Source organism: Leiobunum rupestre, chromosome 1 (genome assembly GCF_980474605.1).
Source record: "Leiobunum rupestre chromosome 1, qqLeiRupe1.1.hap1, whole genome shotgun sequence".
Classification (NCBI taxonomy): domain Eukaryota; kingdom Metazoa; phylum Arthropoda; class Arachnida; order Opiliones; family Sclerosomatidae; genus Leiobunum; species Leiobunum rupestre.
Genome location: NC_143384.1, coordinates 34377926 through 34400956, shown reverse-complemented (window position 1 = coordinate 34400956; position 23031 = coordinate 34377926). Strand labels below are relative to the sequence as shown.

The 23031-nt window shown below is 34.9% G+C and overlaps 2 protein-coding genes across 2 annotated transcripts in view; one reads left to right on the top strand and one right to left on the bottom strand.

The window, feature by feature from the left end:
* LOC149962188 (ATP-binding cassette sub-family C member 2-like) overlaps positions 1 to 23031 on the bottom strand; it is a 66936-nt gene that overhangs the window by 19219 nt on the left and 24686 nt on the right. The window contains exons 4-7 of the mRNA XM_090179023.1: positions 16247 to 16325; positions 13430 to 13963; positions 3486 to 3685; positions 2573 to 2699 (exon numbers count right to left, since the gene is read on the bottom strand). Coding sequence (XP_090035149.1) covers positions 2573 to 2699; positions 3486 to 3685; positions 13430 to 13963; positions 16247 to 16325 — 940 coding nt within the window. The remainder of the gene's footprint in view (positions 1 to 2572; positions 2700 to 3485; positions 3686 to 13429; positions 13964 to 16246; positions 16326 to 23031) is intronic.
* LOC149962189 (uncharacterized) lies at positions 9871 to 11834 on the top strand. The gene is made up of 7 exons (XM_090155746.1): positions 9871 to 9900; positions 10190 to 10375; positions 10503 to 10644; positions 10710 to 10818; positions 10889 to 11022; positions 11235 to 11666; positions 11738 to 11834. Exons 1-6 carry the CDS (start codon positions 9871 to 9873, stop codon positions 11588 to 11590), a joined length of 957 nt encoding a protein of 318 aa, XP_090011872.1. The 3' UTR covers positions 11591 to 11666; positions 11738 to 11834.

Genomic DNA, 23031 nt, shown 5'->3' with positions numbered 1-23031 from the left:
CGTTTTCTCGACTGATTAAGATGTTTAATGCAGTTCATCAATTGGGTTCGTATGTTTTATTTATAAAGAGCCCTAACTATTCCGTCTACAGTCATTTATTGATATACGAGCTGTCGTTTAGTCAAGGGGCTTTCGGTGCTTTGTGAATGGTAAGTTTTTCACTTCTTGTTAATTCATTTTTTATTAGTATGGATATTTGGACATCTGCGATTCCTAATGCAGTCATTGATTTCCTGGGTGTGCGAGTCATTATATGATATTGGAAATTGGACTGTATTGGTCTTTTTCATGCGGTATGTGTCACAACGTCAACAGGAAGTCTACGAGTCGTCCACTACCAGATGTCGAATATAGCTATTCTACGGTATCTTCAGCAAGGGCGAGTGTTGAAATAAAATGAGCATTAAAGATGCGGCAAGTATGCCGTAAGTGAGAAAAATACATATACCCTCTGTAGATATTTATTTCATTAAAATTTGCTTCGTATTATATTTAAATGATAAACTTGTTCTGTAAATAGGGTTAAATTCAATTGGTCATTGTTTTAGTACGTCTAACTCGCTGTTGTAACTACGTAATTTATATTATCATGAATAAATTATACTCTCAATTATTTTAATTAAAATTAAAATTTTATACCGGGCGGGATTGAACCGGGATTACATTTTTAGTAAATAACTCTGAATTGCGGAGATATCTTTAAGGGACGTCTCGAGAAATTAATACCACTAGGGACAATTCTTCCGAGGAGAGGTATATTTTTGCTTGCCAACTTGTTGTAATATAATAAGAATCTGTGTTTCAGACAATGGAAGGGTCTTATGTTATGTTATTGAACGTGATAACGGTTTTTTTTTGTCTATTTTTCCGAACCGTTGTTTGTTCCTGTTTCATATTTTTCTTTGTTTTTTTAACTTTTCCCCCCGCGAAATAGTCCAGTGTTAGAGGAGGTTTTAAAGTGTATGCATCGTGTTCTAAAATTTATACGGTTGCATTATAGTAAAGTCGAAAATTTGAATTTGGAATGGTAATTTGTTGTACTTTTTGCTATAATTACATTTCTTTTGCTCAGTTTTTAAAATATTTGAAGTAATTTGTGGCTTTTTATTTATTTATTTAACATATTACAAACCACTAAGCTTTAGAGCTTATAGTCAGCCTTGCAGGAGTTTGACAAATGATATAATATATAAGGATAATACAAAATGTAGAATATATAGAATAATACGGTTTATACATCAGGGATCGCTCGAAAGTAATCGCGCACACATTGACGGAATAACTGGCGACTCTCACATTTTAGGGCGTTCTCAGGGAGTGAATTCCATCTGGCAATAGTTCTGAATGTGAAATGCCATTGGCAGATCTTCGTTTTCACCCGTGGTTTAATAATTTTGGCACTATGGCCTCTAGTTTTGCGTAGGGTATCAAACGTAAAAAAACGTTTTTGGGTCTAGTGCCGAGTGACCTGACCACATGGACCACAATTGCACAAGGTCATTAACAGCGTGGCGAAGCGTAGGTGTATCAATATTTAGTTTCTCATTACGAATTTCAGGAGGCAATGTGTCTAGACCTTTGGTAAGTTTCGTGAATCGATTGTGTGCCCGTGTCAGGGAATCTTGATCGCCAGTTAAGGGGGGAGACCATATTTCCGAACCAAAGTTGATTAAAGAAAGGGTGAGCGAAGTGTACAGTGTACGGATTAACTTGGTAGTACGAAAGAAGAAACATCTTCTCGTTAATCCAGTTATGGAATTTATTCTCTTCACGACTCTTGTTGTCTGATTACTAAAGTTTAGTGAAAAGTCTATCCATATTCCAAGATCACGAATTGGGGGGTTATCTGAGGCCGAAAGTAATGATCCATCTATTGTATAATTGATACGTGGGTTATTACGACCAAGATGAAGAACTCCACTTTTATTGATGTTAAATTGCATATTATGGTCAGTAGCCAAATCTGTGGCGACCGAGTTGGCAAATTTAGAGTCATCAGCAAACAGGTAGATGCGACTGTGCTGAACGGTGTGGCATAGAGTTTATGAAAATTGAAAATAGGATTGGCCCAAGCACGCGTTTTATTTTTCTTCCGGTTATTTTTGCTTTGAAGCCTGATAGATTGAGTTATTATTATATATTTTCTATGGGTTTTTAAATTTACGGCCCGCTTTCTTATTTTTCTTTTTAAAAACCAATTTATCGCCGTTGTAACAGTTTCGATTGAGCGAATTTATAGTGTTGTAAGCCGAATAAATCAACTCCGAGGAGAGGTAATATTACGGTCTTGACCGACTTGTTATTTGTCACGTTTTGAACATATCTGTAATTGGTATATCTGAATTAAAAATTGTCCCGCGTAATTGTAATAGGTTCCATGAGAAAAAATTACCTAAAGTAACATTGAGTGAAGTAATATTGAGTTGCATGTTCTAAGGCATTTTATATGCGGTCATGTTCATAAATGTATTCAATACTTTTCCATTTAATAACTGAGAAAAAATTTCTTAAGGCAGCAGGGGCCAAATTAACTTGGCTCGTTTTACTGAGGTGATAATTAAATACAACAAACCGGGTTCAAGTTGTTAAGAATGTATCCAACTATTCCAGGTGAGAGGAATTCTTTTGACAGTATTACCCATAGATAAGCGATGAGTAACAGCACACTTAGTAACAAATTTACGCGGAAGGACATCCATCTGGAAATAAAGTTATTTTAGTTTCTGAGTCGTTATTAAACAGATTAATCATTATCTCTAAAACGTGTATGTGATATTTGTGGAAATGTAGACGAAGATTTATGGAGTACAATCTACTTTCCTACAAGAGGAGTGGCTTTTCGTGTAAGCTATTAATACGTTTGAAGTAAAAGAAAACCTAAGCTTTATTAGTAAAAGTAACTTTATATCCACTTAATGTACTTGGAAATTTTTGCAATCATGAAACATTAACGGAATTTTTATTTAAATGCGAAAAATCTTTGAGAAATTAAAAAAATTAATGATACATTATTATTATAGCGAGGAAAAATTATTTAAAATCTCACTAGAAAATAAGTATATCAGTGTTTTGAAATGTACCGTATTTCACAAAACAATGACATCTAACTAATATCAACCTGGATATTTTGTCTTGAAAACAATTTCGTATTTGTGTTTCCTGGTTGATTTACTGTAGAAAGGAACATCTTTATTATCGGTATCGTTACAACATAAATTGAAACGCAAAAGCTTAACTAGCATGAGCGTCTTCGCTGGGTATTACACAAAACACGACATTAATTTTAATAATAAACTTTTATGTTGTCCGAATTCAAGCGCCAAAAAAGAATATTAAAATTATTCAACGCACCCAGAACATTTATAATAAAAAAATCGTAAAGAGGCTTTAAATTAAATATAATTGAGATAAGTAAAGTAAATAAAACATATTGTAAACTACACGCGATAACACTTTGTTTAATTAAATATATGAAAGTTTCTAACCTCACACTCATTGACCAGGAATAATATTTCGCCTCGTTATCCTCAATGAGTGAAAATGCTTTCTCGGTGAATATGTCGGTAGCTTTCAGAGATCTAATGACGCTGGCACCGCCCAAAGTATCAGAAAAATGAGTGAAAAGAGGAGAGTTTGAGTTGACGTAAAGGTTCTTCAACTGTCGATGAGCTTTCGAGTAAAACACCTAAAAGCATTAAGTTCCCTCGTAGTTTAGTTTTACATTAAAATATAATTTAAAATAAGAATACTTTTGACAAGTTTCAGATGGAACACAGATATTTGTCTGAGTAATATCCGTATTAATATTCTTCATAATTCTACGATGTATCAAGAATTAAATAATAATAAGCTAGGCTTATACCCAAGGCACCACCCAAGGTGACTTTTAATGGCTTTATCCCAGGTGGCCGGGAAGGTGGTTGAAACACCCAAAAGTTCTTACGCACCGCTTTCTTGATAATTTTGTTTTTTAATATGCAATGACGATAGAACTTTTATCCCAAATATAATTTGGTTGAAGTATATTCTTTATAAGTTGTGATAAACATTATAAATATCACCTAGAATAGCACGAAACTAGCCATTTTTGATTCAGGCTTTCAATACTTAAACTTGAATAACATTTTATTCTCGAAGTCCTATAGGTCCGAGAATTTCATAAGTTTTATGATTACTTTAAATTTGTTAGGGCTTAGCTTTTCTGCCCTTCTTATTATGGACTTTTTACCCTTCTTATTCTGGACTTTTTTGCCCTTCTTATTATGGACTTTTTTGCCCTTCTTATTATGGACTTTTTGCCTTTCTTATTATGGACTTTTTTGCCCTTTTTATTATGGACTTTTTTGCCCTTCTTATTATGGACTTTTTTGCCCTTCTTATTATGGACTTTTTGCCTTTCTTATTATGGACTTTTTTGCCCTTCTTATTATGGACTTTTTTGCCCTTCTTATTATGGACTTTTTGCCTTTCTTATTATGGACTTTTTTGCCCTTTTTATTATGGACTTTGTTACCTTTCCGCGTAATGTAACATAGAAGGGGTTGTTTTCATTTACCACCTGGAAACCTTAATCAAGTAACTTGAACTTTTCTGTGGCTTTAAATATATAATTAAATTTTCCAAAGAATTCTGATATCAGTGGTGGACACGCTAGTCCGTTATCTCAAATATTCGGAAAGATATCAATTTTCTATAATGCAAATCCTTAACTATATCCTTTACTCTTTTAAAAATTTAAAACAATATTTCCAATACAACCGCCTAAATGTTATATGGGCTTCGTTCATCGACGATATCGAATAGGTGTTTCTGTAAATTAAAATAATTAAAAATTAAAAGTATAAAATGTTCTTATTCGAGTCACGCAAGTTATTTAAGGGCTATACTTGCATGTAAGTTTAGAACGTGTTTTTCAGATTCCGAAGAATCTCGCGACTGCAGCGCGTGCTTTCTACTTCAAAAGCTACAGCTAAAAGACGCGGACAAAACATTGTCACATGACCTCCCGTATTGAATAGAAACACCTTTTGTAAAAACTTGAGTTTCTTTTAAGAGCAGGGACTGCGGGAGCTCCAGTTCTAATCAGACCTTTCCTTTGTTTGGACTTAACTAAATTATTATTTTGTCCTTGATCAATTCTTGACGAATAGTTATTTTTATAAAGTTACGTGGCCTTCTTGTTTAAATGTGGCTCTTACGTCACAGTCTCTTACTGTTAGTAGCCTATGAGCGCGCACTACAGTAGAGTTTTCTAGCGCGCGTGCAAATCGCTCGTGCGAACAATTTACTAATAAAGTTGTGTCTTGTGACGTAAGAGCAACATATTAAAAAGTTGGCAGGAACATTTTTTTATTTGATAAATAAATTATATCTGGCAACACGCTATACTGATGAAATCGCTTCTTTTTTTTGGAGCTGAAGGATAAAAGAACTTTCGAGGTGGTCCGAAAACGAAATAGACTCGTTTCTCCCTGAATATATTTTCTGAGAGGCCCATCAAGCTGGTTTAGAAAAACAAGTTTGTTTTACTTAGTTAGGCCATGTTTAAAAAGTATAAACCTAAAACAATTAGGAAATATATAGAAATGGGGTTTGGGAGACAACGATGTAGATATAACAATAAGATATTTGACCACTCCATCAATTTAAATATCAATCGAAAAGAAGTGTTTTTTAAATCCCATGAAAAATCAATGTAAATGGTAAAATAGCCAAATTAAATAAATAATTTAAATTTTATTCCCTTTTTAACTCCCAAGCGGAAAAATAATCTTCATTTTGTATTCTAAAAACCAATGATACCGTAGAAAAAGACCACCCGAGGTGTTTCGCACCGATGTGTATTCAACTCAAGGATTGAGTAGATCCTAACGTATAATCCACAGCGTTTCAGTTAGTGCGAATTTATACATACAATTTAGTTAACAGTTTAAAGTTACAAAACTTGGGTAGATCGAATGAGTGGCGAAAATTTAAGATATTTAGCAAAATTATAATAAGATAGATAAATTCATTGAATTTAAGTTTGAATCTTATTTTTGATTTCTGTGAAATTATACAAATGCTAAAAATTCAAATGATTTTATACCATGGTACAATATAAATATAAAAAGGAAACTGGATAAACTCTCATGGTATAAACAATATTTTGTTACTGGAGACGTTCCGAGCCGAAACCCTATATCAATCCATTGTTTTATGACTACTAATATAAGTTTAAAAGCACGATATTTTAAATTATGTCGCGTGGGACATACAGTGTATGCGTCAATAAGGGAAACAAAACAAAACAAAGGTATTCATTATAAAAGCTTAACGTTCCGATTTTCACTCATATGTCTATCGCAACATAATTTAAAATCTCGTGCTTTTAAATATACGTAAGTAGTCTTAAAAAAACGGTATGATAACTGGCGTCACCTTGAAATTAGGTTAAAATTGTTCTTTTTCCTGTCCACTTTTTATATTTATTAGTTAATAAATATTTATATTATAAATTTTACCATAGAATTTATGTTAGTTCTGTTCAACGCATTTTGTTAATAAGATGGACATACTCTTGAAAATTTAGTTTGCAAAATGTTGTTTCATATTATAGACAGTGGTACTTACAACACATGACGGGAATTCGAATGCTTATTGTTTGAAACACGAGGCAAAGTCTACAATATTGACATTTATCGGGTATTATAATAGTCAAAACTTCAGATATCCAACATTTAACTTCATAGGTGAATCAGAACATAATTGAAATGTTATTTCGGGACAAGTTTTAAGACGTAAAGATAACGTATGACCCTTCACAAAATCATGAACATTTATAGAAAAATAAGAATTTATCAACTGATTCTATTTCAATTTATAATTAAACACTACTATAAATATATATAAATTACATTTCTATAGATAAATTGTCCTTGTAAAGTTAACTCGATATTACGTATCACCTAAAACATTTTTGATAAACGAAGGATTTAAAATATTTTAAAAACTGATTAAAATTAAAAACTTAAATATTATTAAGGGTTACCAGATTATATATTTCACTGCTCAGCTCGAAATTAACGTAATTTTTTCGCTTGTACCCTAATGTAACTCCTGAAATTGGATACATTTGTTAGAAAGGTGGTAAGAACTTGTCTTCAATTTCTTCGGGCAGATTGACGTGTTTCAGTATCACCGGGAATTCTCACCGCAACTATGGGGAGTCTCCTGTTTAAAACTAAAGCTCGCAAGCGAATTTTGAGCGCGGGCACAGGCGAACCGTGTGCGAAATTTGGATTTGTCTAATTTCGCGTCACTTCACTCTCTCGGGGTCTCATGTGTGCAACCGGCTTAAAGGCCGATTCAAAGAAAAACAATTTAAGTTTAAAACGTGTTCGTAAATAAATTTATCCCATTTTACTGCACACAAATTATTCACCCTTACTAGCTTTTTTAATCTTACTTAAAGTAACTAAAATTTAATAATTTTACTCAAATAAAACACTATTTTTATACATTAACCTTATTTTATTAATCCCTACCTTATTAAACACACGTTAACCCAAATTACTTAACTTTGTTTCACCAAATGAAATATATTTAACTTTACCTAGTTAACTTAATTTTGAACTATTTAAATTCACAGTAACTCAAATGCAATGCATTGAATTAAAATACATTGGCAATAACCACATTTTTTGCCTGTAACTTATTTCGCTTCTATTAACTCTTATTAATCTTACATTAGCTGGGGTACCCGGTATTTCCCGGAGAACTATGCCTATTTGTATTACCAAGGACAAAGTGCCAGTGATGAAACTCCGTCACATTCAACACGAAACTAGAACGCTGCAATAGGTGTCTCCACGCATGGCCCCGTATAAGTAACTGCTTAATGACAATATAAAACAATTATACGTTGATTACATAATAATATGCCTTTAATTATACGGCCTTCTTTTATAGACTATAGGCCGTATTATAAATTTTATTAAACGTAGTCCAATTTAGTAAAATTTACCTCAATGAACTTATATGTATATAACTTTAATTTTTGCACCTTTACTCGAACTTACCTTAATTTGCTCGTATTTACCAATAATTAGAGGAATCCACCCAAAAATAGTCTAGTCAACCAAAGAAATACTTCCATTTATGTATAATTGTTTTCCGTTTAAGTCACTGATTTCCCATGTTAATCATAAGTTTGTGTTTGTGTGTTTTAAAAATACTGTCCGTTCTCATTTGGACATTTTTAAATTATATTAAGATTAACTGAATCCTTGAGTTTTTATTCAATCGGTGAGAAACACCTCGGCTCGTCCTATGGTCTGGGTTTGGCATTTAACTTTAAAAAAAGTTCACAAAAATTCAGTCTTTGGTCAGCAGATGTCATTACGTTCTTCTAACTGTCCTTGTAAGTACTAAGAAGTGACAATGTTGTTGATTTAATAACGATTCTTTTCCCAAGAAGCGTTGAGCAAAATTAGGTGGACATTCTATTACATCCTACATCATCTATTATTAAAATGAATCCTTAATATTTGTAAAAGCAACCTCATTATAATTAAAGAACTGGTTTAAAAAATTAACTATTATGCCTCAAAATTACGGGAAAGTCTCATAAGATCGACTTTCATAAGATCGACTGTTTGATGTTCATAAGATCGACTGCTCACAAGGTCGACTTTTTGAAGTCAAATCAATGTCACCTGAAAGTTAAGCCTTAGAAAATAGAAGGGCGTATTAGCCTTTGACAACTGTACTAGGTAAGGCTTATATTTCATATAGTCGATCTTATGAGCATGCCATAAGATCGACTGTCGATCTAATGAACCACCATAAGATCGACTGAACTTGCCCATAAGGTCGACTCTCCTACCCTAACCATAAGATCGACTTCCATAAGATCGACTGTTGATGTTCATAAAATCGACTACTCACAAGGTCGACTTTTTTAAATAAAATCATTGTCACCTGATAGTTAAGCCATAGAAAATAGAAGGGCTTATTAGCCTTTTACAAATGTACTAGGTAAGGCTTATATTTAATATAGTCGATCTTATGAACATGCTATTTGGTTCATAAGATCGACTGAAGTATAGTAGCACTTTTATAGTAAGATTTCTTCTATAGTATTAGGAAATAAACCTATTCTCTATAGCAACGAAAACTTGATATAGAATTAAAAAAAAAATTTGAAACGCGTTAATTTCTGATAAAATTTTCATCGAAATATGTGTGTTTTTTTTAATTGGTAATTAACTTTTTATTTAAACCAAAAGAGTGTGATTACCAAAATTTAGATTCATTATTATTTAAAATTACTTATGTTAAACCCGCATTAATAATGCCGGTTTAAATGGTTTTATTTAAATAGTTTGAGACTTAAGTTAATTAGAAAAGTTCAAGATTAAAACTTGGATTAAACTTTCAACTTGAACAACTTCCACTGTATGGTAAGAAACAATTTAAAATTCAATTTCTATTAGACTTTATTGTCACTTAATACTTAGAAATAGCTGATTAGTTTGATTAATTGATTATTGATTATTAAGAAAGACTCATTTAGTACTTGACGTATTGTTCAAATATAAATGAAATGGAGGTTAAGTTATTTTACTAATTTAAACTTAAACTTTACGTAGACCTCAGACATTGTCCCAGTGACCGAAACCTATTGACATTGAACATTTAAACAATGACTGAATGATGACCGTAATGAGATGCATTTTTAGGATACCAAGGGCTTCCAATTTTGAAGAAGTCTCTACCTCCTCAAATATCAATATAAAAATAAATTGTCCCTTAATTTTTTGGCTTAATTTCAATAATTAAATAATATGCATATTTGGTTTGAAAATTATTAGACACTTTGAGAACCAAATGAATGCAGCTGGAGGAAGTTTTGCGCAGGTATTTGAATAATTTATTTCTAGCTATAACTTATGACGATATAGTTGTTGAAGATGATTGTAAAATATTTACCGAATTTACGTTCTTATTCGACATACCGCCGAAGATAAAGACTATATATTTAAATTTTTCGCTAATAAGTAACGATCTTTGATCACCGACAGCCTTTAGAATTCATAATGCTTTCCGGGCGCGTTGCAGTGTTTATTTTAGCATGAATTTAAATAAATTAATTATTTTAGTTCTAAATTAAAACGTCGTCTGATAATTTCCGTTTTGGTACAAATAGGCAATTTACCGCAAAATGCAGAAGAGACCAGCACTCTTGGCAATGTATGAAGAAAGATATCAGGATCGTCAAGATGCTCGCGGTATCATGAAACTCATGATGATATTGCCACTTCTTAAAGCTGACGACATGTCCCATGGGCTTGCTCACATAAGGGGTAAAATTGCTGAACTTTCATTGTTTCAGGTTAGTAAATTTAATATAGTTTAAATATTTTAAATCTTTTTTCGTCTTTAAAAAACAAAGTTTTTATTTATCGCTGTATTCAAACGTCGAAACTGGAAGTTTGAACGCTTTAGCTGATTATATTCAGCAATATTGGTTGGACGTAGTTAGTGCCGAGAGAGTCTCTGTCTACGGTCGCACCAAAAGAACGAACAACGACGCAGAGTCGTTTAACTCTCAGTTTAATCGAAGTCTGCCAACCAAACATCCAAATATTTACCTGTACCTTGGTAGGTAGAGAAGCGATTTTTTACCCTTCTTTCTCTCTTTTTATAATTATTAAAGTTCTTTTTAGACAAACTGAGAATGGTAGAAGATAGGGAACAAAGGGACTATCCTTTGGGGGTAGAACAGGACGAAGTCATTCGTTGTGGGCGTAACAAAAAATATCTCCATAACAACAAGTTAGTTGCTTTCATCTATATTTTTAAGTAATTTCTTTCTCGCTAATTCAATTGTTATTTTGTTTTTTAGAGCAATTATGAGATTATCCGAACGTTATGGTAATGGAAATTTAACTATCGGAGATTTTATGGATAGAGTCAAACACAGGATAGAGCCTGGGCAACATTTTGTGATTCCCGACCCAGACGTACCTCAAGAAAATGGTATTTTATTGAATTATAATCGTTTGATCATAAAAAAGTCGTTTTGTGAAAGAAATGAGTAATAAGTTTTTATTACGTTTACGACTATATCAGTCAGTAGCGCCATCTAGTAGATATTAGCTTATAGCGCCATCTAGTAGAATATACAGGAAACTAACTTTGTATACCAACAGTATTTGGCCGATAATAAATATTGTTTTAATTATTTCTAGATGACGCAGCGCCAAATATTTTCTTCGTGCTTCCAGCGCCGGTTCCCGTTCCCGCTCAGATTCTAGCTGGACCAGCTCTCGCCGCAGACGCTCAAGCCGCAAACATCCAGGACGACGACGACGAAGAAGATTTTAAAATTCCCGCAGATGATTATGGACAATATTTTCCAGCACCGATCCTCCCTCCTTTGAATTATGCTCCCGTTCAAGAAGTTCAAGTAGAAGCCGCTGCCAATCTTCAAGTTTTGACCTGCATCATTTGTTGGGCTGTCCCACGAAGTCGCATGGCCATGCCATGCCGTCATTTCTGCTGTTGTCAGCAATGCGCCGAGGAACTTGCGGATCAAGCTGCGTGACGAGAAGACCCTCTATCTCTTCGTTGTCCAGTCTGCGGTCAAATCATGGAAGAATTTCAAATTGTTTTTACCTAAGGTTGGTTATCGAATTTAACGCATTTTTCTTGCATATCGGAAATTTTCTGTAATTAATGTCAAATATTTCAGATGAATCCGCCTCAACCAATTCATGTTTCAGTATTATGAAAAGAGCTTTTTTTTTAGATGGATTTTTTTTTATAGACAAATAATTTTTAAATATGGATAATTGTTTTATTTTAAATATTTTGTTTTAAAAATCTCGCACTATTATAACGTTTTCAATATTATGTTCATTCCTAAAACCTTTTTAAAAATTGTTTTCATAACTAGTGAATGTAAATATATAAACTTCATATTTCATATTTTTTTAATTTATATCTAAATTTGGCTTGTATGAAATAAATTATCTTTTGCAATTTACTCAATCATTTGATTTTCTATTATCGATATAAACAAATTTCCTTTAAGTAGGGATGTGCAAATACCTTTTTTTATAGGGACCATGTCAAATAATATTTGATCAAATACTGTATAGCATCCAAATATTTAATACTATATCAAATAGTTTGTTCATTTGGTTCTCAAAGTGTCTAATAATTTTCAAACCAAATATGCATATTATTTAATTATTGAAATTAAGCCAAAAAATTAAGGGACAATTTATTTTTATATTGATATTTGAGGAGGTAGAGACTTCTTCAAAATTGGAAGCCCTTGGTATTCTAAAAATGCATCTCATTACGCTCATCATTCAGTCATTGTTAAATGTTCAATGTCAATAGGTTTCGGTCACTGGGACAATGTCTGAGGTCTACGTAAAGTTTAAGTTTAAATTAGTAAAATAACTTAACCTCCATTTCATTTATATTTGAACAATAAGTCAAGTACTCAATGAGTCTTTCTTAATAATCAATTATCAATTAATCAAACTAATCAGCTATTTATAAGTCTCAAACTATTTAAATAAAACCATTTAAACCGGCATTATTAATGCTGGTTTAACATAAATAATTATAAATAATAATGAATCTAACTAAAACCAAAGCTAAAACTAGTTAAAAAAACATATACTGTTTATTGCAAACGAAACCTATGCCGTGTCACCGTCTGGTTGAAAGCAAATATATAATTTGGATGCTTTCCGAATAATTTAACTCAAGTTTAAAAATTTTGGAAATCACACTCTTTTGGTTTATATAAGAAGTTAATTACCAATTTAAAAAAACATACACACATTTCGATGTAAACTAAAAATTATCTAATAACAAGTCAAATAAATTTCGTGTTTGCAACAGTAGGATCTCAGAAAACTCTATTGCAGAATTATTACTCTATTTACAGTATCTTAAGAAGGAAATGAGAGTCGACCCTTATGAGCAGTCGATCTTATGAGCACTCGATCTTATGAGCAAGTTCAGTCGATCTTATGAACAACATGGTGGTTCATTAGATCGACAGTCGATCTTATGGCATGTTCATAAGATCGACTATATTAAATATAAGCCTTACCTAGTACAGTTGTCAAAGGCTAATAAGCCCTTCTATGTTCTATGGCTTAACTATCAGGTGACTTTGATTTGACTTCAAAAAGTCGACCTTGTGAGCAGTCGATCTTATGAACCTCAACAGTCGATCTTATGGTTAGGGTAGGAGAGTCGACCTTATGGGCAGGTTCAGTCGACCTTATGAAAGTCGATCTTATGATACTGAACCAAAACTACTTTTCTTGTAATCTTCATTGCCAAAAACTACTCTAATAATGGGGTGAAGGTTACGAGTCATATTTTTTGTATTTATTAGATTTAAATTGGTTCTTACTTTAATAAACATAAAAGGCACTAGGCAAAACACAATGGCCAACGCATAGAATGGAATTTCAGCCATTACAGCTATTAATAAAGATACTGTCTGAAATACATAGGCGATACCCATCAGCAAATTTATGTTCATTCCTTGATCGGCTTCCTGGATGTCAGATGTAAAGCGATTGAGGATACGTCCAACTGGAGTGGTGTCGAAGAAGGCTAACGGTGATCGAAGAACTGACTCAAGTAGTTTTCGATTCAATTTAACGGCGGCGTTTAACATCGAAATCAACAAAAAGATTCCTGATACTAAGGTCATACTAATATGCCCCAGATTAATTGCTCCAAATATTGAGAGTCTCTTAATTTTGGACATAGTGGCATTGCTTTGATCAGCTTTTGAAGACTGAATATCTGCAGTCCAAAGCACCAACCAGTAATTGGAAAACACAGATAAAGCATAAGCGCCAGAAAAGCCCAATAAAATGGCCAAACAGCTCTTTAAACCAATGAGTTGGAAATATTGCCATGCCACCGAAAAAGCTCCCTGAAAAACAAAAAGAAAAAATAATTTATACCTGAAAACGTTGATATAAAGTGGATTATTTTGTGTTTTTAAACATAGGACACATTTGATATCTGTAAGATGAAAAGAAAAAGCACGGATGCACCGTTGAAAACTTTATTTACAACGCTACGTACGTTTGCACCGATCACACGTTTGAGTTGAAATCCTTAAAAATAACGATTTAACTCGCAACGGTGGTCTTACTTGCATCTAATTTATCTTTATGCAAAATCTTCGGCAAAATTTTATTTATGGATAAACTAAATTTTCTAATACTTATATATATTTTAATTATTTGTACCAAGAATGTATTTATTTAAACTCAGGGAGAATGAATATGTCGAGATTATTTTTAGCGTTTCTCCAATTTCCCCCGTTGGGGCCCCCGGTATGCTCCTTCGCTTTAATAAAATCAAATAATACTGCAATCTCATAGGTTCTTAAAAATTACGTTTTTCGACGCGATTAACGCTGCTGCAAAAAATAAGACCGCCTCCATTTTTTCCTCCCCCCCCCCCCTTAGCGTGGCGGGGTCAGGGCCTCAACGTGTCCGTCGATAGTCTCGACGTTATCATTCTCTATGAGTATAAATAAATAAATTCTTGTTTGTACACATTAAAAATAATACAAAATGCTAGTGTAGGCAAGTAACTTTAGACTGCTAGAGATTAAAAAACAGATTAATAAAATTTTTAAAGATCCACTTAGAAAATAAACTTACTTTGTACCTCAAAAATCAATCGTGATAAAAAAAGTGCGAACGCCAGTTTCCACACGTGATTCATAACCCCCCCAAAAAATATCTATTCTTCCGCAACGTCGAACCCCATTTACGCCAAATCATGTGTAGTATACGATACATTTTACTTTGGTAATCGATGATCGTATCATTGAGAGTGTATTTAATATCAGTGCTTGATAATTTAAATCTTATAAAATCTTACATTTTGACTGAAATTGAGATTTCTAAAAATCATAGACATAGAGGTACACTCTGTTTAAAAAGTCTTCGACAGGTGAAAATTTTGCCCTTCCTTTTAATTCTGCTAGAAAACTATAATAGATAGATCGATGAAACCAATTGCAACTATTATTTGTTTTCCAATATCTTTCGTCCGCCAAAAATTAATAGTTTTGGCGGGTACCGTCAAAACTCGTTTTTGACAACTTTTTAAATATTGGTTCTACGGCACTGAATTGAATTCAGAATGGTCGATTCATATTTAGAAAGTGGAAAAATTATCCCTCTACAACCAACGGTTGAGAAGTTATCGCGTTTACAAACTTTCGTCGAAATTGGGAAACACCTAAAATGCATCAAGCGATTATTAATAACGCAACTTCGACAGCGATCCAACAACATATTTAATTAAAGGCTGGTTTAAAATTGTGGTAACCATTATTATAAACAATTTCTAACGCAAATAACTTTTTAAAAGCTTTAGCGTATAAAAAAGGATATTCCTAAAACCACTTGCCAAGTTGTTCTGGGGATTTGTTTTTTTTAAACCGGCCTTTAATTAAATATATTTTCAATGTTATTGAAAGAGGATTCTGAAAATATTGGTTTGAAACTTATCGACAAAGAAAATAGCAACTTCGGCAAGAGAAGCAGAATATTAGTATTTTTACCGAGTTATCAGTAAAGGAGATATAATAAATAAAATCTCATCCAGCCAAAATAGAACTTATATTCCCTTTTGTTTTTTGGATACACAAATACAAAACTCGATCCATTATTAGTTTCTACTCCTAAGCTCCGAAATTGTGCCATAAATCAAAGGTAATATAGACATCGTACCCTAAATTAGAAATTACTGCCTTGAGCGAGGTCAACAGCATTTACCCACTTCCAACCGGAATTCCGAAAACTTTAGCTCCATAGTTACCATTTTCACCAGCCTTTGAACGCGCACTACAGCAACCGATAAAGCCCGGATTTTTGGAGGTCTCATGCCGGAAGTGGTTAATGGTTTTGTTACAAAACCATTAGTAAGAAAACTCGGTTTTTTGAATCTAGAGGACTAGTTCTTTTATCTTTTCAGATTTTAAAGATTGGCGAATTGATCTACATAATAAAAAGGCTATCAAGTTAGTTGTTTCAAAAGAGGTTTAACTATTGGCTTAACTAACGTAATTGATAGTCATCATTAGACAATCATTCTGCTCAAATAAGTTTCAAGATTATTTAAATGTAGCAGGAAACTTCCGAAGTGACGGAAGAGATAAATGATGGATGAATAATATTAACTAAATACTTACCCTACTTTGAGTATTTTTTTCCTCTGAAATTAACTTTTTTCCAACGATTTCCTCACCATTTTTTCCAAAAGATTCTTCCCTGAATTTGCCAATAATTTTAATTTTTTAAATCAGGTTAGTATAAAATAAATATAAAGCAATCAAAATTAAATGTCCGAGTGGACATCAGCGTGTTGCGGTCCTTTATTATCACTCTACCAGTAGCCATTTGTTTTTATTGTTTCTTCGTAACAATAGAGACAAATAAGCCAGTTCATATGCACACAAATCATCTAAATTACGCTATTCGAAAATCTTAGCAATTATCTTGAAGATAAATTGCAAAATTAAGATTGTGAGACAACGAAAATTATGAATCTAAAATGAAAATGTTTCTTAATATTTGTGATACATAACAACAATTGTACTGTTTTAAAAAATAGGTAAAAAACGCGACAGTAGGGTCTTCGTGCCGGTCCCAGTCAACGCAGTGGATGGCAAACACAGGGTGGTGTGGAAGGGTGAACTGCAAAGGCTCCACCAATGGGTGAAGATCGAGTGGCCGGTCCCAGCCAGCGCAGTGGAAGGCCACCACCTGGTAATAAACTACCAAGCTACACCACCAGGTCGTGCTGGGTGATGGACATACAAAGCTAGATCACCACTGATGGTAAATTTATAGGCTTGTAGAAGGCAGCCGCCTTTCTATGTATTAATATTTGACTGTTGACTTCTCCCACCTGCCGAATAATCCTGATTGACAGTCCCCACTTTTCTTTGGGTGGTGTACTAGCAAAGCTTAACCATCACTGTTGGTGAACGTGTAAGTTAGCGGTGAAAAGTTACGAACGGTAATCCGCTCATTGAAAGGCTTATCGAAGGCAACAGCCATTCTCCGTATTAATGATAGGTCCGTTTTTTCCTCACCTGTAGAAATGAAAAGTTATAATCCGGATTGACAGTCCCAGCTTTATCACAATCTACTGAACACGTTATACCGTACGAAGACCGTGTAAATTACGAATTAAGAAATACACAACATTTTAATATGCAAATTAGACTTCAATTTGAAGCACTGATTTCCCTGGAATTATGAAAGTGGCGAATAGGGAGGGAAATGTTACAGTGATGGGGCAAAAACCCTGCGTCAGGGATTTACTTCATACAACAAACGGTAAGCACGCGTGGAAAAGGCTACCCGAGGCTACGAAAACGTTTTTTTTTGTAAATTAGAGGAGAGGGGTATATTTTTATTGGAACTTTTACAACGCGATGTTATTGATTTAAATGGAGTGGGATGCCGCTAAACGGCTGAACTAGATGACGACGGACCCATGTTTTCGTTCCTTATGCCGCATATGTGCCGAGTGCTTATATAACAATTTCAATCTTGTAAGTGCACAATTGAATGAATAACGAGCAATGTTTAGAATATTCAACTTATTTTTTCTTTCAAAGGCGATAGAATGACGTGCAAGTGCTTGGAGTGGAAGCGGGTCCAGCACCGCGACTGTCTCCAGTAAACTGACGGTCGCGGACATGAAACCGATTGTCAGTAATAAAAGAGATAAGGGAGGCGATCTACCGATAGGGGCCCCCGCGGGCGGGGGAAACGGGGGTGAAATGGGCCCCTGTGGGGGTAAGCATTCCCCCCATTCCCCCCATTTTGCGTACATTTTCGGCAGGTCAAAAGGTTAGCTGATTTACGAGGTCAATAGGTTAGATGATTTACGATGTTATACCACCTCATAAAACCAAGGTGGTAACCCCCCCATTTCAGGTCAATAGGTTAGATGATCTGTCGCTATTCGGCAGGTGGTATGGACTGACACGATGTTATGCAAAGAGCTATAAACCGTTAAATAGGTCCGTCAAAACCCATCCGTCATAGTGAATGTCAGGCCTAGGGCACCTGTCTTTCGAGTTGGTAATAAATAGTTCAAAGGGTTTCCGCCGACAAACACTTTCACCCACTTTCCCCCAGTATTTTCAAACACTTTCCAGCTTATATATGGGCCCTAAGGGGTGTAAAAGGGTAGCGTAAAATAGCGGGGGGCGGTCTTCGCTAAAAGTGTTTTGGCAAAAAAAAAGAGTCGAGTGTATACAAATTATAAGGTTTTATTTATACATTCAAAGTTACAGTACATTAAGCGGATGAAAAAAAAACGCTTAAAGATAAAACAATTTAGTTTTAATATATTTATGGTTTGTAGATACCATAGCGAACAAATTGTAAAAGTTAAATACGCAAAACATATTTTGGTTGACAACTGTTTCTTTAAAATCTTCAATAATTTTAAATGCTGTTACGTAATTGGACGCATAGCGTACAACTGTATCATACCTTTCATGTTCAACCGATAGAAATAAATTGTTGGGCACGCATGGTTCTTTATACAATATTTCGTAAATTTTACGATAATTATCGGTTATAACGTAACCCATTAATTCAAAGAGTTTTTGGTTCACTTTAAGGAGTTGAATGTGCGAATTAATGAAATATTTGAGTCTGTCCAATTCTCGAGTTTCAGGCGCTTTGATTACGACCGACGCTTCGGATATCGTACTTTGCTAGGTTAATTCTTTTTGGTCAGACATGGCGGCGGTCACTAGCGAATCAGATAGCGGGAACGGTGATCGAAAGGGCAGCCGTTGGGAATCATTTATTTGTTCCCAGTGGCCGTATAAATCATCCCAGGCGCGCGAAGACATCTCAAAGACCTGGTGTGAGACTTTATTGCATAGAGCTACAGATATATCGAGTTCAGACGTAAACCCCGTAGTAACGAAAAGCTCGGATGAAAGTGAATACCGAGGGTTAACTTTCCGCTGAGTCGGGTCAAATTTAGACATTTTAGTAGGCCCTGGAACGTTATCTACCCAGCTTCGTTTAGACATGATGCTCGAGAAACGGTTTGTAGTGTACTGCCGATGGATGACGGGGGTGAATGCCTTATATATAGATAATAATTTGATGACGTAATCAGTATGACGTAATGGGTTGACTCTGACTCACGCGATTAGTCAAATTTTGCGGTGTTATGTGTATAGCGACGGCCATATTGGTAAACCAAAGAGATAGAAATTCTACAAGTCCCATTAAAAGTAAAATCAACGCGATTAGTAATGCGTTTTTAGGATTGTTCGCGATAAGGCGAGTAACGGGAGAAGCGGGGATAGAACCTTCCATACCGGAAGTTATCTTTAAACTAAATTTATCAATAAACCAAAAAAACGGATTTAAACTTTATATATTTAAAAAAAACCAAATGACATACAAATTATTAAAATATATAAATAGAAATATTGACAAATAACTAAAATATACAAAGGAATTATTTACAAATGAAAAATTACAAAGGTGGGGTGGCGGAGTGGTTAGCACTTTCGCCTCGCAGCAAGAGGAGCCGGATTCGATCCCAGCTTGTGGCACTGGGTGAAAACTCGGAACAACTCCTTCTGCGTTGAGTTTGCAAGTTCTCTCCCCACTGGTTTAAGGGGTTTCCTCCGAGTTCTTCGGTTTCCCCTTCCATAAAAACTTGTCTAGGTTAACGGTAATAGTTAGTGTAGGGAGCTGTTGGCTCGATCTCGTGGCATGCAGGGCTTGCCACCACCCCCCTACGCATTGTAACCCAGCCACCTGAATTAAGGGCTTCAAAAGTCGCATGATGACTTAGGCCTAAGGTGGTGACTTGGGTATTAGCCTAGCTGATTATTATTATTATTTCGGTGCGCAAAAAAATCACACTATTTTAACAATACCCGATTTGACGCGTCATGTTAAATTCAGGAGTCGCGCGTGGGTCAAACACAAACTTAATTTGCATCGTAAAAAAGGTTAGGGTTGACACAAAAAAAGAGCCCTAAACCATTTTCCCTTCAAAGAAAAAGACCGGTGGGGCCCACATCGTTCAATTAAGACTCGAGCGGCGTGGGCCCAAAGGATACCACCCTAAGGGTTTGGTGTCTAATAAAACAGCGGCTCGTAAAAAAAAAATTGGCCGCTCGGAGAACAAGAAAGCCACCGTCAAAAAGTTTTTTTTCGTATATTCATCCAGCTTTGTCAAAATAGTAAAAAGATTTTTCGGCGGCTCTTTTTTTGAAAAACAACTTTTGTCAGCGATAAAAGGATGAACCGCCACCAAATTTATGGGGGATGGGGCTATCATTAAAGTAGCCATTGATCACTATCCATCCTTAAATTTATAGGCTTAAAAAACATTGGGCCCATCTTTTAGAAACAATCGAGTTTTATATAATAGAGTTTCGAATTAACGACGTGTTATTATTTTTATACAGCCTCAAAAGATACGTATAAATAGAGTCCGATCGGCCAAAGAAACTTCACTAATCAGCAGAATTCTCAAGTTGGAAGTAGTTTTCTTAGCGCCTAGAAAAAATGGATAGCGAAAGCTTATGTTGGTTTCTAGACGATTTGGCGGTAAATAGACCCTGGCCCGTGCCCCAACTGTTGCAATTTTATTACGGAATATGTTTATTTTTAAATTTAGAGCCGGAGTTTGCACCAAATAAGTTACCCGAAATTTTAAGCCGTCTGAGTTTTAAACTAATTTTGACGGTCATTGAATTTTTTGAAACTGTTCAAGCTATTCCCCACGTTCCAGAAGCGTGCCAAACGGTAGCCGAACTCCGATTATTTAATCAAGTATTACCGTCTCGGTTAGGCGAAATTATTGAAGCTAGATATAATAAGCGGGAAAAAGAATTACTCGAACTCGAGTGGGATGCTATGTTGGGTGCCGAATATGACGAACCTGTGTTGGAATATTTGAGGAGTAAGTTTTTTTTCTCTCGTACCGCGTATCAAAAATATATAAGAAATTAAAAAAATATATTTATTTTTTATAGACACCCCTGAAATTGTCACGGTCCATGATGCTGGAGACCCCGAACCGCGTGAATCCGCCGAAATGGTGGACGAATATTTCAACGAACTACTTAACCAAAGCGGTTACGGGGAGGAGGAGGGAAATTTCCCAATTGTAGGGTATATTGAATTTGACGACCCTAATTGCGAAATTTTGGGTCAGAATGAAAAACAGTTCCCGAACTTCAATATGACGGGAATTGAATTGGAAGCTGAAATATCTGATAATATAGCGGAAGGGCTTGCCAGGGTCACTGCAGTGGCGTAGCTACGGGGGAGCAGAGCCCGCAATGCGGGCGGGCCCACGGTCCTAGGGGGCCCATTCAAAATTTGGACCATACTTTTGAAAAATACTAATTTTCAATCACTGAATTCACTGAGTAGCTCTTGCTTCTTAAAAATATCCAGAAGTAATAATTTAGTTATGTATTAAGCTTCTTTGTCTCGGCTATGACTTCTATCCTAAAGTTCAAACAAATTTTATTACGCTGGAGCCGGACGAAAGTCTTCGCGTTTTTAGTCGTTGGTGATTTATCTTCTTTGTAGAGTAACTACGTATCGAGTTCGAGCATTGAATTCCGCCGTGGCAAAGTCAGGCAGTGACCTCACTCAACATCGTCTGCTTGCGCTCGTTGCAAATTTCATTATTCTTTTAATCTTTGACAAACAAGAATCTATAAAAAGTCATAAGTTTTATTAACAGTAAATATGGAGGAGAAACATTTTCACACAGAATTTGAAGGTACTGATAGCTCGACATCACTGAATAAACATAAAAGCGAAAACTTCGCCAAGAGAGAGATGAAAAATTGCAAAAAGAATTGAATAAAATTGCCAAGTTAACGGACTTTTTCACAAGGTCAGTCGATCCCAAGCCTGATGATAAAGACAGAGGTACAGCTACCGATCTTAATTTATGCAAAATTACCCATGACGAAACATCAGGACACGAAATAAATTTAAAAAAGGCGCAGACACCACTGAAACGAGTAATACTGCAGGAAATCAATCAAATGATATTACTTTTCTCTCCAAAGAAAAATATCCAACGGATTTGGGACATTACATCGGCATCATAATTGGCACACGACTTAAAAGAGTTATCATTGATCACGGACCCTGCAGACCAGAAGGCCCATTTCCTAGAGATAGTAAAGGTAGGTCATTTTCATCGTCATATTACCGAAAGACCCCTAAATCCGGTTCTCAATTTGAAACCTCTTGGTTATGTTATTCTCCAAAACTCGATGCTGCATATTGTGAGCCTTGCTGGCTTTTCGCTAAAAATAAGGATATTTCGTGGTGTAACGCTTTGCGTGATTAGCAAGGTCTTTCAAAAGCCATTAAAAGACATGAAAATTCTTCTAGTCACATTGACTCTTGCTTTTTAAAAGAGCACTGGTATAGAAACATAACTTTAGAAATCGACGCGCAACTTGAAAAGGCTTTGCGTAGTAAAACTGCTTTTTGGCGTCAGGTTTTGGAACGTTTGTTTAAAATAAGCTTGAAGCTCGCTAAAAGTGGAATAGGGTCTCTCGATCCGCTATCCGCGCGCGCGTCTGGGTCACGAGGGTGGGTGTGTCTCTAGCGCGCCGGCCGCTATCCACGTGGGAAGGGGTGTGTCACGGGAAAACCTTTTTTGTTATTGTCAAAAATAAAAATATTATATATATAAAACAAATGTCCATTTTATTTCATTCTGGTTTCAGCTACGCGGTGATAATGTACCCTTTTTATCACAGTTGTAACATCATACTTTGCGGGCCTAGCCAAAGTGTTAAGACATATTTCGTAGAAAAACTGATTAAACATTTAAAACAAATGTTTGAACCTCAAATTGAAGAAATCCACTGGTTTTACGGCGAGGATCAGCCAGGATACGATAAACTTAAAAAATATAACGTTATATTTCATAAGG

What these genes read in the sequence shown, in the direction of transcription:
- LOC149962189 (XM_090155746.1), top strand. Translation starts at nt 9,871, where the DNA reads ATGAATGCAGCTGGAGGAAGTTTTGCGCAG. An exon ending in CTGGAGGAAGTTTTGCGCAG is followed by an intron (nt 9,901 to 10,189) that starts GTATTTGAATAA and finishes TGGTACAAATAG; the next exon opens with GCAATTTACCGCAAAATGCA. An exon ending in AAATATTTACCTGTACCTTG is followed by an intron (nt 10,645 to 10,709) that starts GTAGGTAGAGAA and finishes AGTTCTTTTTAG; the next exon opens with ACAAACTGAGAATGGTAGAA.